Source organism: Laetiporus sulphureus (genome assembly GCF_001632365.1).
Source record: "Laetiporus sulphureus 93-53 unplaced genomic scaffold LAESUscaffold_4, whole genome shotgun sequence".
NCBI classification, from domain to species: domain Eukaryota; kingdom Fungi; phylum Basidiomycota; class Agaricomycetes; order Polyporales; family Laetiporaceae; genus Laetiporus; species Laetiporus sulphureus.
Window position 1 is genome coordinate 616,074 of NW_024468513.1, and position 14,747 is coordinate 630,820.

Consider the following 14,747-nt stretch of genomic DNA (forward strand, 5'->3'; position numbering starts at 1 on the left):
GATGGCCTGCCCTAAAGTCAATCTTGTGGCGCGAGCTGCCGTGGTCTGCGAGCCATTTCCAGATATACGTAGTTGGCGACCAAGTACGGCTTTATTTCCCTTCATTCTCGACCTCAGGATCGTTGACGGTCGCGCCTTGGCAGATGGCAAACACACCACCGTCTCCCCCTCTTTTCCGAGACCCCTGGGCAAAGCGGGAGGCCTGGCGGAAACACCCGATCTTCGCGAAACGCGCTATGTTCGCCCGCACGTTCCCCGGCTTGGGCATCGCTACAGTGGCCTTTGCTACCTATGTTCTCGTGGATAACCTCTACCTGAATGCAAAGCCCGAGTCTCATTGAAGTCCGGCTTCCCCGAGGTGTGTCATTCTCTAAATCATGCCATCGACAATCCGTGACATGTAGCCAGAGTCTAGTTGCATGATACGCTTTGACGCATCAGAATCAGATGTGTCGCTTCCATTTGCCACTGCACTTGAACCATATGCACCGCTGTTCATGCATTCTCGCCAGCGGAATGCGATGAAACACCCGGCGGGAAGCGAGTTTTCTCGTCTCATATAACTCCTTCTGTACGCATTCATGCTATGTTACATAGCCCAGTTCCCGAAGAAGCCAGGAATACACAACTACATTAGATCTATTGCCTCCCAAACCAGTAACGACCCTCAGGACCTCTGTTTGAGTAGTGCCGCCGATTCTACTCGATCGAGACCATGACGAGAAGTGCCAACTGCCCTCAAACCCTCAAATACCGTCTGTAGACCTCGTTCTGTGTTTCCTCGACGTAAGGATACCCAAGGTTACTCAAAAAGGCAGCAAACTCGTGAGACTCCTCGGGTGGAACTTGAATTCCTGCAAGCACCTTCCCAAGGTCTAAGCAATCCGAGTTATCACTAGCTGCCGAATCGACGTCTTCCCCATCACTCACCTGCACCATGGTTCCGATAGTGGAACAACGAAATGTTCCATCCAGAATGAAGACCGAGCAAGAACTTTCGAAGTGCTCCAGGTCTTTCAGGGAACTCTTCAAATGTCACTCTATGAGCCCTTGCGCGTCTCAGGAACCGGGAATTCAGCTTACCGAACCTGAAAAGCCGCTCATTAGGCACGTTCTGACAACCACCGATCATGTATCGGGCATGTGTCTTGGCCATTTCGTCGTCGCTAATGTCGAAGCCTTTCATATCTTGCCGCTCAAGTGCGGCGAGAACGTCCGCAACCTCGCTTGCGCGAGACTTAGTCTCAAGCTTGAAGGATAAAAATATCTGAGCGCGCTGCGGGTTGCTGTACCGATAGATGAATTCAGTCGTGGCGCGTGGATGGATCACACTGTGTAGCTTGATGAAGCTAAGAGGCACAGGTTATTCAAGTAGGGCGGATGAGAACCGGCAATGCACATACCTCCCGGGCTTCTCTGGTATCTCGACGCTGAGAAGAGCCTCTCGGCCTTCGCCAAGCTCTGCGCGCTCGGCAACGAATCGCAAGCGGTCAAAATTCATGTTTGCGCCGCTCACCACCGCCACGAACTTTTTCTGTGCGCCAATGAGCTGATTATCTGTAATGTATCTCTTTAGTCCTGCCAGAGCTAAGGCCCCAGCGGGCTCTGTAATAGAACGTGTCTCTGATATAGATGTATCAGCCTGTTGAGCTTGTTCATATGCCGGACCTGCGTACCTTCGAAGACATCCTTGATGGCCGCGCAGAGCTCGTCATTGTCCACCTTGACCACACCATCCAGCAACTCTTTGCAGATTCTGAACGGCTCAGCGCCGACGATCTTCACGGCCGTTCCATCGCTGAACGGTCCGACTTCGTCTAACGTAACTCGCTCTCCTTTCTTGAGACTGCGATCCATCGCGTCTCCATCGTGGGTCTCGGCCCCGATAACTTTTGTTTTCGGGGCACCTATCCTTTTGATGTATTCACAGATTCCAGCCACGAGCCCACCGCCACCGACAGCGGCGAAAACACCGTCCAGACTTTCAGCGTCCGGTATTTGCTTGAGAATCTCCATGCCAATGGTCCCTTGACCTGCTACAACTAGCGGGTCATCATACGGAGGGACAAAGATGAGCCCGTGACTAGCCGCTAGGCGGGCGCATTCCGCTTTTGCTTCGTCGAAGTCTTGACCGTACAGTACGACTTTTGCGCCAAGGCGCGACACGTTGCGCACCTTGATAGATGGTGTGCCTTTGGGCATGACAATAGTGCACGGGATACCCAGTCTTGAACCTGAGAGAGCGACACCCTGTGCATGGTTCCCTGCACCATATCATTCGAGCCCTCAATTGCAGACCGAACCAAGCCCGAAAACTACGCACACTAACCCGCACTGCAAGTGACGACACCTTTCCAGCGTTCCTCCTCTGTCAAGCTCGCCATGAAGTTGTATGCGCCCCTGATCTTGAAGCTGAACACCTCCTGGAGATCTTCGCGTTTGAGATATATTTGATTTCCATATCGCGCACTCAAGTTAGGGCAGAATACGAGCGGCGTCTCCTTCAGGATCTCGTAGACTTTGGAGGTCAAGATGAGCCTCAGATAGTCCGGCGTACCAGAAGGCAGCAGATGGTGTGCAGACAATCTAGCGTAGGCAATCGGTTGGGGGGCGTTTGAGGCGTATTCGAGAGTGGCCGCAGCAGACATGACTGTCAATTACTGCAGAGAGTAATGCCGCACGTCGATGATCAGTGTGCAGTTGGTGGAAATTTGGCTGAAAATCAAAATGACTCACTGATGGGCGCCACCGTCGGAATTCGAAGAGTTGATCTCAGTGTCGACTTACGGCATGGCCGAGCACGATGGCCGAATTTTAACTTTGCGGCGAGCTGTACCCGCCGCGTGCACTCGGACTCGTGATGGAGGTATGAGAAGAGTGGCTCGATTACGGATACAATCGGAAAATATTGGCATGAGCAATTATTACAGCGGACAGAAGCATACAACTGGAACAACAAAGAGAGCGCGGAAAGATGAGAATCGATAGCTATCCAAATGGTAAGACAGAACGAGAGAAACCATAAACACGTCATGAGGTGACCGTCCTCCGCTCCCGCTCTTTTGTCTTCGCACCGGGTCCAAAGCGCTCCTGGAAGTCAATGAGCTCCTCCATCAACTCCTCCATGAGTTTCATGGTCGGCGGCGACGAGCTTGGCGGTTTCGATTCTTGCGGAATGGAAAGTATGCCATCAAGCAGATTCAACTGCTTCTCCTGCAGTGGTGAGTCGGTGAGAGGCACATTCTCTACCGCTATTGGCAAAGTATTGCCATTTTCGGATACCTGGGTGTCTCCATCTTGCCGTGGCTCCTCTTCGTTGGACGCCCGGGCATCCTTCAACGCCTTTTCAAGAGACTCCCTCCGCCTGCTTCTCTCCAACGCGCTCGCCTGTTCCCTTCCCACCCATTCCACCAGCGCTCGAACGCGCTTGTTCATGTCCCCAACACTCATTCGTTTTGCCGGCCACTTTACTTTCACTCCTCGCTCGGTTGTGCGCTCGAGAGACTCTCGGCCGTTAGGATCGACGCCAGATCCTCGGACTTCTAATGGTCGTGGTGTTTCGCTCGGCAGCATAGGCTCAAGGTGAGCAAGATGATCTGGCAAGCCCCATGAGGTATAGAGAGGCTGTTGCGACAAGGCGTATGCATGCGAGTGGTAGTAGGCGCGCGACACGGCAGAGGAATTGGCATGTGAGCCAAGATTTCCGCCAGCGCCGGTCACAGAGTTGGCTTGCGCCCGTCGTCCGCCGTGATCGTTCCCCGTCGTTGCTATGCGAGGATACATGAGCAAAGATAACCAATCATGACGGATAATGCTACCTTTAGAACGGTTGTTGGCCTGCTTCCGTGCAGACGTTGGCACGACTGAAGCAGAAGTCAGTTACCAGGCACGTGACATACGTCACAGATCTAGGTTGACAGACCTTCCTCTCCTTCTCCCAACACCAGATCCTGCGCTTGTGCTTTTCGCGCGTTTGTTCGTCTATTTCGTGGGTTCTTCGCCGTCGATGCTGGAGCAGGTGTGTTTTTGATATTGACATTGTTGACGACCGGTGTGGGATCACGAGCAATAGCGTTTGCCACAGTTGTGCGATCAGATGCAATAGACGCCGATCTTGTCCGCTTCGAGGCCACACTAGCGGTAGACGGTCAATCACGATGAAGATAGGGCAAACGAGCAACTCACGCATCATCATCAGAGCGTTTGCGCTTTCGCCGACTGCTTGGAGCCGTCAATGGGTCCTGTTCGGCCCCCGCGTGCCCGTTAACATCGCTCCCTGTACCATTGACGACAGGCGTATCTGCAGCCTCCTGCGCTGCCGCTGCCGCCGCCGCCTCAGCAGCAGTCGCCTCAATCAATGCCTGCACGCTGTCCTCATATGCGGCATCCCTGCTATTCATGGTATTCCTTCGTTTCGTCGGTTTGGGCTGGATGATGGGAGAGTGGGAACGGGATGCGCGAGACGGATTAGCAGCGGCAGTGTGATGTGAGTTGGTCGATGATTGTCGAGCTCGCTTCGCATGCTTTCTACAGGACCGACATTCTGTCAGATAGGCTATAATGCGATGGAAGGCGCACGCACTTGAGCAGATCGACGTATAAATCAGGCCGGCACACCTCGCAATAATGCTCATCAGGGATGGCTTCGACGGCGGGGTAACCCATGCATAGACAGTGCTGCCAGGCCTCACATAGATCGCACTGCACCATAGCGTCTCCGGCAGCGTCTGAGTCCTCCTCGCCTGTGATGCAACCTGAGTAATAGAAGTGACTCGATGCGTTGTAGAACTGACCACAGATACATCGAGTGACACCCGTCTCCTCGTTCTCCCCTTCAGCGTCTGCCGCCGCCTCCGCACCAGGCGCGTCAACATACGCAATGTCGTCGTGGCTATCGCCGTTTGCAACGTCAGATAACTTCTCTTTGTCTCTTCCCTTGCGTTTCGCGCGCCCGTTTCCATTTCCGTTGACGCCATTCTTGCGAACGTCCTCGAGCACATCGTCGTGGTCATCCTGCTTGCTGCGCTTGCTCTTGTTCGAGCTGTTTGATGTCGTGAGAGCTGGTCGGATCGAGTTTTCCTTGGCTTTGGGACCCGTATCAGCGGCTGGTGACCCTGCCGGGGATTTGGATGCTGAGGGTGCGGAACGTCTGCCTGAGCGGCGGGGCTCCTTCGGAGAGGGTGGAGGACCCATTACTGCTACATTGGCCATGGCCTGGCGCCAGAGGATGGTGGTGTCGATGCAGCAGAGGCGTGGAGGATGTAGTGGTCGAGTGCCGTCGAGGGACAAGAAGATAGGGATTCAAGGTCGAATTCGCGGTGACCCTGGCGGAGGTCCATTATTGCCTCTCCGTGCGACAATCAGCTAGGGTTTCCAATTAGTTTTGCACATCTTCTGATTTGGTAGTTTTATACCCGTGCCGGCTCGGATAAGCCTTTATCAGGACTGTTATATTTCCAATCTGTATGATGTTGCCGTCATTCCTCAAGCCTCCTGATCACGATCCACCGCCTCTAGCTCAGCTCCAATATACCATTCCACGGCTCGTTCATGAATGGGACACAGCGCTTCGAAGGCGACGGTGAAAGTCGCGTCGGCGACGAGGCTCCGCTCGAGTTCTCCGACAATGAGGGAGAGGAAATTCAAGACGACCTCGGCGGAAATTACTCGACGCGTCTTGAAGAGCTCTTGAGCAACTCTGATGGCGGCTCAGAGCCCCGTAGTCAGAACCACGACGACAATGACGATGAAGAAGATTTTTTGTACAACGGAATCGACGCAGAACACGTTGTGGGATACGGAGAACAACTGCGAGAGGTGCTGGGCCCGGAGCATGAAGATGACGAGCTCGAACATCATCAGAAAGAGAATGCAATCCTCGAGGAAGTTTTGGAGAAGGAGAGTCTGGCTGCAGCAATGCAGGATGAAGCGCAGGTGAGGTCGGCATTTGGCTCAGTGCCACGGTTCTTGACGCATAGCCCGTGTGTCGCAGGCGGACGCAGACCGCCCCGTAGCTGCGGATTCGCCGCCGCCGGTCTCTCCTCCGTCTACGTCTGTATCGTCCTCTCCATCGAAGATTCATTCGCCCAAGAAAACAAACTCGCCCAGCGGAATGTCATGGCCATTTCTTCATCCTGCTATTTCCAGGCTGCGTTCTTCCACTCCTCAGCCTTCACAAGTGCCATCCTCGGCAAGCGCGGGGACGTTATTCTCATACGGCTACGGAGGAGCGTCAGTCACACCCTCGCACGTATCTGCACTGTCACCCACGTCCTCCACGACCAACTTAGTCGCAGGGCTAGGGAAGTCGGAGGGTATGGACGGTCAAGCGCAGCGAGAAGTCTTTCGATGGACGAAGTTGAGAGCCATTGATGAACTGGTGTACTCAAACAATTCTCAAAGGATCACCTCCCTGCTAGAGACCGAGATTATCGGAGCACCAACCGTTCTCGCGGCGAATGGGCTCATCTGCATCGGGACAGACGCTGGGAAAGTTATGGTCTTCGACTTCAAACAGCATTTGAAGTGCATCTGCGGCTTTGATAACTCAGGTGCGCACGAATATCTCCGAAGGGTGTTTGTCTTGACCGCAGTTCTCTAGATAGAGCGATCGGACCGGTTACAGCTGTGGCTCTATCATTCGATCATATGTTCGTAGCCTCGGGCCACGCGTCGGGACATATACAGCTGTTTGACTTGAAGACTCCTAAGGCCCCAGTCCGTTTCGTTGTCCCTACGACACTTGACGCTGTGGCATCTGGGCGGCAAGAAGGGCACTTGGCTGGCTCCAGGATAGTCAGTGTCGGGTTCATCGCCGGGAGACATACTGCCCTCGTTTCAGCCGATGACAGCGGCCTTGCCTTCTACCATAGCTTGGGCAAGGTCTTCTTCATGGATGCCTCGGATACACTGCGACTGTTGGGAAAGTATCCTGATGAGGAGCTGCCGACTGCATCGACCTCGCATCACTTCCGCCGTCGAAAGACACGCAAAGCCAGTACTATCCTAGCAACGGGACCTCTTCCGCTTGGCACAGCATCACATCCGACCGATCAATACAACCTGGTCGCGCTTCTCACGCCAATCAAGCTCGTAATCGTCGGGCTGAAGCCATCGCCCAGAACTTGGTACCGATGTCATAGGGAATCGGACGATGTCAGCATTAAATCTAGATTCAAGGGTACCCTCGCGTGGTATCCAAGCATCGTAAAGGATGACGGCTCCTATGCGGAGATAAACGACAAGAAGGCTAAAGCCAAATGCTCTACTCAATCGTCATCGACACCTATGTTGATATATTCTTGGGGCGATACGCTGTATCTCATGCGCGTTTTCGAGTCCAAGGTTTCACAGCAAGTCCGCAACAAGCGGACAGGGAAGGTGGACACAGCCGAGGTCGGCATAGTCACTTTCGAAGAAGCCGGGAAATGGACAGTAGACGGCGATATACTGGCATTGCAATGGCTGAATGTCAATGTGGGTTCGTTTGCCTGGGTCCTGTCTCGCTTGAATTGCACCGTCTCACATTCATTTGACAGCAAGTTATTGTCCTTACTCTCACCAATCTGGAGGTGTACGACGTTCGCTCAACGAAGCTGGTTGAGCGTGTTCCATATGACGCTTGGACTCTCGTCTCTCCGACGTTGAGCCACACAACGAACGGCAGTGTCTCATACCCTGATGCCGTGACCGAGGTGGCACATAGCATGCGAGTTTATAAGGGCAAGATTTTCATGCTTGTAAGTCCTACCATGTTGCACCGCGTGCTCGACTCACCTCCGCACACAGGGTCAACACGAGCTCCAGGTCGGGACGCTGTTGACCTGGGCCGATCGGATTTTAGCGTTCGTCGAGAAGGGCGACTTCTTAAGTGCTATCGAGTTGACTCGTGCATATTACGTCGGGGAGACTTCAAGCAACAAAAACGGGCTCCCAGAGTCGACGGAAAAACTCAAAGATGTCGTTGGAGAGAAGATGCGCGAGCTCATGAGAGCCTCTGCTGATTACGCCTTTTCGGAAGATCGTATGATTGACGAGACCCATGTCACTCTGGACGGACGCGGTGTGGATCGGACCTCTCTATTCGAAGGGCTGGTCAGGACATGCGCACGAGCCTGCATCGCACTGGACGACTACGAATATCTATTTGAGGATCTCTTCCAATATTATGATGACAACGGCATCGCGCGGATCTTTCTATTGCAATTGGAACCATTCATCCTGGAGAGGAAGATCCATCAAGTTCCTCCTCGTATCACTCAAAGGCTCGTCGCCATGCATGAGGAGAACAACCAGCCTGATTTTGTGGAACGTGTCATCTGGCATATCGATCCTGACTGTCTCGATGTGAATCAGGCGATTACGCTCTGTCAGAAGCATCATCTCTACGACGCCTTGATCTACGTCTACAATCGAGCGCTGAAAGATTACGTCTCGCCATTGGTGGAACTCATCGGTCTTGTGCGAAAGGTCCAACAATATCGAAAAACTCGACGCGAGGGATCTCCAGTGCCTGTGAATGCAGGTGACGAAGCTATCGAGCCAGTAGTGCTGAATGCATACAAGGTGTATTCCTATCTTGCCGACGTTCTCACAGGGCTGGCTTATCCATCCGCGGAGCCACTTCCGGAAGAGGAGTCGCTGCAAGCGAAGAAAGATGTGTACACATTCCTGTTCAATGGTCGATCTAGTGTGCGGCCAATAGAAAATGGAGAAGAGTTGATCCTAACAGCCGACGAGGAGAACGGTGTAGAGCCGACATATCCATATACCCGTCTGCTCCTCCGGTTTGACCCCGAGGCGTTTCTGCACACGCTTGATCTGGCATTTGAAGACGCGTTTTTCAACGATAAAACACGAGCTGTTAATCGACTCGTGATCGTTAAGATTCTATTGGAGATCTTGTCTTCGCCAGCTCTTCCTCACACTGAGTTCACTTTCATTAACGTCTTCCTTGCACGGAACATTCCCAAATATCCGCAGTTCATCCAAATCCCTCCTAGTGCTCTTCATAACATTCTCATCAGTCTTGCTGAAGACCCGGACTCTGCTACACGCGAAGACAGGCAGCTAGCTGCAGAATATCTGCTGTCTGCATACACTCCGCATGAAAGTGAAAGGCTCGCTGCTCTGTTCGAGAAGGCCGGATTCTATCGAATATTGCGCTCCTGGTACCGACAGGAGCGTCAGTGGACTCCCTTGCTCAAGACGTATCTCCATGATCCCGACCTATCTCGTTCCGATCTTTCCCCTTACATCAGCGACGTCTTGGTCATGGTAGAACGTGCACATAAAGGAACACTACCGACTGAGGTGGCGAACACGGTGGTTAGGTCATTACCCTCGTTGCTCAGCAGCAGCGTAATGAACACGGCTGCCCTGCTTGATCAGCATCTACCCACAATGCATGAAAGCGCGTTTGCCCTCTTGGATTCTCGAAGCGAAGAAGATCGCCATGCCTACTTGCAGTATCTTCTTGGTCCACCAACGGAGGGCGAGAGTTGCTGTTTCGTCCCGTTTCGCAGGGGTGGACCGTCACCTCATGTACCCCCCGCTCTCCGGCAAATATACATTTCCTTGTGCTGTCATCTTGACCCCTCGAGCGTCATTCCTGCTATTCGCTATCTCCCGTCAAATTTCGTTGACGTTACGACCGTCGTCCAAATATGCGAGGAACACGAAGTGTATGACGCAGCTGTCTGGATGTTGAGCCATAGTGGTGATGCCATGGCTGCTCTGGCCAAAGCTGAGGCGTATGAATCCAGTCTGTCAGCTAGGCTTGGTGATGCATTGTCGCAACCACATCCTGGTTCGGAATCTACCGTCACCTCGACATTATCCATGATACAAGCTATTGGCGAGGCTGCAATTGCTATGTGCCTTGAACAATTGCAAAAGTCAGTCATCCCAGTGGAAGAAGTATGGTTCCAGCTTCTCCGATGTCAAATCGATGCTGTTCAACGCGTCGCCAGCGTCTGTTCATCTGGGTTCCCCGACGCACATCAGGACAATTCAGAGAACAGAGAATTTCTCGAGCTTCAACAGCGTACCATCTCTAGTCTGCGCTCACTAGTGCAGCAGTCGTTTAGCTCTTTGATGTCGATCAACTCTGCAAAAGAAGTGTCACTCCCGCGTTTGTTCAAGCGGCTTATCACTTCTGCATCACAGAGCAACGTGGCTAAGCCTGCCCTATACGCGGAGTTCAGAACGCTGTTTACCGGGATGTTGGACACCTATCGCTCAGACACAGACATGCTAGTCATTACCAAACATCTCGTTGACGATGATCTGTTCGCGACGATTGAAATGCTAGCGCAGCAACGCGCCCGAGGATGGCCAGCCCTTCAAGGGATTTGTCGTTCATGCGGAAAGCCCTTCCTTGACACAGTAAGTACACCAGAAAATAATACAGGATCGAGCGATGGAGTTCCCATCATTGTATCACGGACAGGCGAGATATACCACAGTACCTGTGCAACAGCTGAGCATCCTAATACCATTAGCGTACATTAGACTAGGTTTCATATGAGAATTGTAATGACCCTGGAATCGATGACATTCATGCGTCGGTGGAGACTTGCTAGAATGTCACTCGTCGGACAAGCTAGCACTGGCCATGTCCCGCAGCGATTTAAACGAGCCACTCTGACTAGTAGCAACCCCGAGTGATTCTGCGTCCTTGCCGAAGGCTTCTACATCTAGCATCATCTGGGCACGAATTTTTTCTTCATCCGCTCTCCCATCGTCCTCTTTGGCGCTACTACCAAACAGTGAAAACGCAGATTTCTTGCCCTTCTTCAGCTTACGTAGAGATTCTTCGGTTTTCTTCATGGCTGATAGATAATAGATGTACCTGTCATGGGGTCAGCTAGGCTTCGAGTGACAGCTGTAATGGCTCACCTTTGCACAACAATCTCGAAGACTTCCTCAGCATATGCCTGCAGAAAATTGCCTCTCAAAGGTGCGCCCGGACCCTCCGCGTTATCAATGGCGAAGAAATTTTTGATTGGTCGGAAGATGAGCGAAATGAAGTAACTTGGTTCGGTCGGCATGCGTCGACTGGAAGACATGGCCCGAAATTGAGAAGGTATGGACCGCATCGACAAAAGAGCATCGCATGCACGTCGTGCTAGAATAGCTATGATTTGGCTCGACAGAGGCGGAATCAGGGATGTCAACGAGGATATTGAACGTTTGAGGGCGTCTGCATTATAGGAGCCTGTCAACACTGCTCACGCTGCAATATCCGCTTCACGAACCTTCCGGACTGACATCAATGCTTCGGTCGCTAAGCTCTGGCAGCATCATGCTGATCTCCTCTCTCCAGAGCTTCATGACATGCGACTCCACAGCCTTGATGTCAATAATCGCAATAGAGAACCGCTGCAGCGATGCCTCATCAGCTGCAGTGGACTCCGCAGAGGCCATCTCCAATGAGGGCAGCGGTGTGCCTGAGCGAGATGCAGAAACAGGAGAACCTCCAGGTGCCTAGGTTTACGTCAACGTGAGCATTTCATATCTAGTCATGACAGCACGCACAGCAGCAAGTTTCTCCGCTGCAACAGCTGCGGCTACTTGAGAGGAAGGCTGAAATACAGGAAGACTGCTTTCCAGCCATGTCTTGTACCTGCTCAAAATCTAGCCGCATTGTCAGCAGGACACATCTCGCTGTCATTGACGGGCGGACCTGCAATGTGAACTTCCAAAATCTATGGCTGAGTTCCGGTATGAAGACTTCGGCACTCCAGCATGCATTGATCGCTTCCCATATCGCGGCTGCTTGTGAAGTGACGAACGCTTCGGCTGCTATGTGGACAACACTGTGAATTTAAATCCGTCCGCAGCATGTGAAGAGCGAACACGCACGCTTGCTAACTGCTCGTTCTAATCGAGTGACAGCCAACGAGCCTTCTAGTCTCATGACGATTTCCTTCCAGCGAAGCTGGAAGTAAACAGGCAATTGCCATCGCCGTTCGAATGCCACGAATACTGGATGTGCTCGCATCGCCTCGACTGAGTGAACGGAAGGCGCGAGGAACTCCACCGAGCGGATGAACGCCTGCGTTGTCTCGTAATGCTGGCAGAATGCCGTCGTTAGCTTGAACCCCAGAATAAGATGAATGTGAAGGAAAACCTTTCTGAAATCATCCGGTTTTCCTGCTGCAAAGATGACGTTACCGAGCTCGTCCATCATCGCTCTACCCAATTCCGCCCATATCACATTGGCCATGATCTCAAACCCATGGGCATCTTGCTGTCGCTTAGCGTCGGTCACTAAACGACCCTCACTCGACCTTGACCCTGACTTTACGCACACCTTCTCCGCGATTTCCATGATCCGCTTCAGGTCGCGCTCAACGAATCGTAGCACATTGTTATATAGTGCCGCCAACGGATCATCTCGATCGTCAAGAATATGAGCTGAGGCCGCCGCAGCACCTGCGGCCAAGCTGAGGTCGAATGGATTCTGTTTGGAGGCGAAGGCAGTGAATGGAGTGTATGGTGTATGAGGAGGAAGGGAAGCTGTCAAAGGCTGTGGCGAGCGTGCCCGGGCGGTCGGATTGAATGGCGTGTGAGGGAGAATGGGCGAGTGAGGTGCAGTCAGCGCACCGGGATGGATTGTCTGTGATAACATCAGGGCATTCGAAGGCGGGAATCATTAACAGACGCACATTCTTGACGAAATCGCGTACGACCTCCTTTCGAAGGACATCTTCGGCATCGCGCCACAGCCCAAGCATGTCATACGTCTTCAGGCACTCCGTCACGTCGGCAATCCATTTCGAGCGCTCAGCCTCGGCAGTCTTGCTGTCTTTTCCTTGACCTTTACCGCTTGATAGGGCGGTGACCGTTGAGGCAAATAGGTGGTCGAGGTCGGACGACAATGTTGATCGTATCCGATCGATGCGCTACGTCGCGATGAGACATCAGGCGTATGAGAGAGACCAGCACATCTATAGAGAAGCTCACAAACCCATTGTGACTCGTCTATGAAGGCACTGCCCCCAGTACGCGCCCGCGAGACATGGTATAGAAGCTGGGTATATTCCGCTGCGACACGAGCAAGATGTTTCGCGCGATTACCTTCAGTTCTACAAGAACACGTTGCAGCTGACTGAAAAGAAGAGGCGCAGTGGCTCACCTGTCTTCAGCGGCATCATCGTGGAGCGAGAGTCCCATTGTACCGACATTAGACGAAGTCGTGTCATCCTCGGGAGGCGCTGCGATGAGCAGCAGTAACTCCAGGCGCGTGATCAACTCGGATATCTTGAGCAACAGATGCAGAAAAGCCTGGCTTAACAGTATTTACCGCCTTATTCCTGCGATGATGGGTTGAATGACGTACCTTGTCTTCCCTCAGAGCTTTCCTTTTGATCAGCTTCTCCTGAATAGCCGCCTGGATATTCTGTAACGTTTGTCTTGCACCCTGACTCATGTTATCTGCATACTATTCACCATTTAAACATGGGCATAACGTACGAGTACTTCAGACTTCAAGCCATCCAAGGGCGCTTTCATCATATCTAGCCTCGCACCCTCATCTTTCAAGTCCGTGCTCAAACTAATGAACGCCTCGTAGTCATCATTGATAAGCTTCACCAACTCTTCTTTGAGTTTTGCCAGATAGTCTCGAAGTTCAGAACGAAGATCAGGGAGAGACGTGTATGCACGAGAGAGCAGGAATTCTTCGACATTGAACGTCTCTGCGGAGAGGTTGGAGTTGTCATGCGACAGAGGAACATAGACAGGCAGATCCCGCTCCGCTTTGGTCAGCCCGTCAATGTTTGTGTCGTGATCCAGAGCGCGTGAGTTGAGCTCTCTCGTGGCAAGCTCTTCGGCGAGCCTCTCAAGTTCTAACGGGTCTCCAGGATCATCGGCCTCTGGACTTCTCATAGACAACATAGGCAGTGGCCAGAGGGTGAAATTTGGGAACGTTTAGCAAGCAAAGGTGCGGGCAGACGAGAAGAAGTATGGCAGTAACGCAAAGTAATAGTGGTCATGCACCTAAGCTACCTGTAGCGCACACGTGGCGCGAACACGCCCATGTGATCGCGTTCAGCTCAGCCAGCAGTTTGAACGCGTCTGCTATCGACCGCTCGAGGATAGTTGCATGAGCTTAAGGCAAATGTAGAATTCGAGCAAAGGTATGACATTCTGTCATTCAGCATTGAGAGCGGTTCTTAAGCTGTAGTATTAGCAGGACAACGCGAATAAGGGAGGAGTGGCTGAACAACGCGTTTACAGTATTCCTTTCGATGACTGAGAATTACACTATGTAGATAGACTAACAGAGCTATTGTACGGCAAACACGACAGGTGACACGCCTTCTGAGCCAGTCTAAGCGAGCCCACGGTAGCACTGCATTGCGCGAGAGGGTGAAGACAAACAATTAGAAATCCGGCAATATGTATGAAGTGAAGAATGCAGGAAGCTGTAGGGGATCCGATGGTATGATATGAGAGATTGAGTGGTAGAAAGATGAGTCAAGCAGAAAGTAACGTTGCGAAGACACGGACAGAAAAAGAACAGTTGTAGAGATAGTATAAAGATACAATGTAAACAAGCAATGCTTCATGGTGCGGCGGTACTCGAGAATTGCATAGCGACGAAGCGACTGGATAGAAGTGGGTATGAGACAAGAGAAGGCTGTGACACCTTGCATCGATGGGAGACAGCTATGCATGCAGATGTGTTGATATATGGCCGAGCCGAGAGATTTGTGGGAGAGCACTATGGATATGACTTC

The 14,747-nt window shown here is 52.3% G+C and overlaps 5 protein-coding genes across 5 annotated transcripts; 2 read left to right on the plus strand and 3 right to left on the minus strand.

The window, feature by feature from the left end:
- Positions 1 to 66: 66 nt before the first annotated feature.
- LAESUDRAFT_721197 (uncharacterized protein) lies at positions 67 to 793 on the plus strand. Its single transcript, XM_040907973.1, has 3 exons — positions 67 to 83; positions 144 to 353; positions 405 to 793. Exon 2 carries the CDS (start codon positions 144 to 146, stop codon positions 339 to 341), a length of 198 nt encoding a protein of 65 aa, XP_040768551.1. The 5' UTR covers positions 67 to 83; the 3' UTR covers positions 342 to 353; positions 405 to 793.
- Positions 384 to 2,718, minus strand: LAESUDRAFT_351302 (threonine dehydratase I). The gene is made up of 6 exons (XM_040902126.1): positions 2,330 to 2,718; positions 1,677 to 2,264; positions 1,404 to 1,623; positions 1,084 to 1,349; positions 931 to 1,026; positions 384 to 875 (listed from the first exon to the last, which is right to left on the minus strand). Exons 1-6 carry the CDS (start codon positions 2,646 to 2,648, stop codon positions 739 to 741), a joined length of 1,626 nt encoding a protein of 541 aa, XP_040768552.1. The 5' UTR covers positions 2,649 to 2,718; the 3' UTR covers positions 384 to 738.
- A 144-nt stretch (positions 2,719 to 2,862) lies between these two features.
- Positions 2,863 to 5,476, minus strand: LAESUDRAFT_721199 (uncharacterized protein). The gene is made up of 7 exons (XM_040907974.1): positions 5,415 to 5,476; positions 4,794 to 5,364; positions 4,583 to 4,742; positions 4,186 to 4,527; positions 3,923 to 4,134; positions 3,819 to 3,863; positions 2,863 to 3,767 (listed from the first exon to the last, which is right to left on the minus strand). Exons 2-7 carry the CDS (start codon positions 5,209 to 5,211, stop codon positions 3,031 to 3,033), a joined length of 1,914 nt encoding a protein of 637 aa, XP_040768553.1. The 5' UTR covers positions 5,212 to 5,364; positions 5,415 to 5,476; the 3' UTR covers positions 2,863 to 3,030.
- A 1,018-nt stretch (positions 5,477 to 6,494) lies between these two features.
- LAESUDRAFT_693192 (uncharacterized protein) lies at positions 6,495 to 10,512 on the plus strand (the record flags this gene model as incomplete). Its single annotated transcript, XM_040906153.1, has 4 exons — positions 6,495 to 6,551; positions 6,602 to 7,476; positions 7,539 to 7,739; positions 7,789 to 10,512. Coding segments are annotated over 4 exons (3,857 nt in total), but the record flags the coding sequence as incomplete, so codon positions are not given.
- Positions 10,513 to 10,587: 75 nt separating this feature from the next.
- Positions 10,588 to 13,893, minus strand: LAESUDRAFT_643709 (COG complex component; the record flags this gene model as incomplete). The annotated part of the gene is made up of 12 exons (XM_040903802.1): positions 10,588 to 10,852; positions 10,900 to 11,203; positions 11,259 to 11,487; positions 11,539 to 11,637; positions 11,687 to 11,805; positions 11,866 to 12,076; positions 12,134 to 12,622; positions 12,672 to 12,908; positions 12,974 to 13,091; positions 13,142 to 13,290; positions 13,346 to 13,426; positions 13,480 to 13,893. The coding sequence occupies 12 exons, from the start codon at positions 13,891 to 13,893 to the stop codon at positions 10,588 to 10,590; spliced, it is 2,715 nt and encodes a 904-aa protein (XP_040768555.1).
- Positions 13,894 to 14,747: the final 854 nt, after the last annotated feature.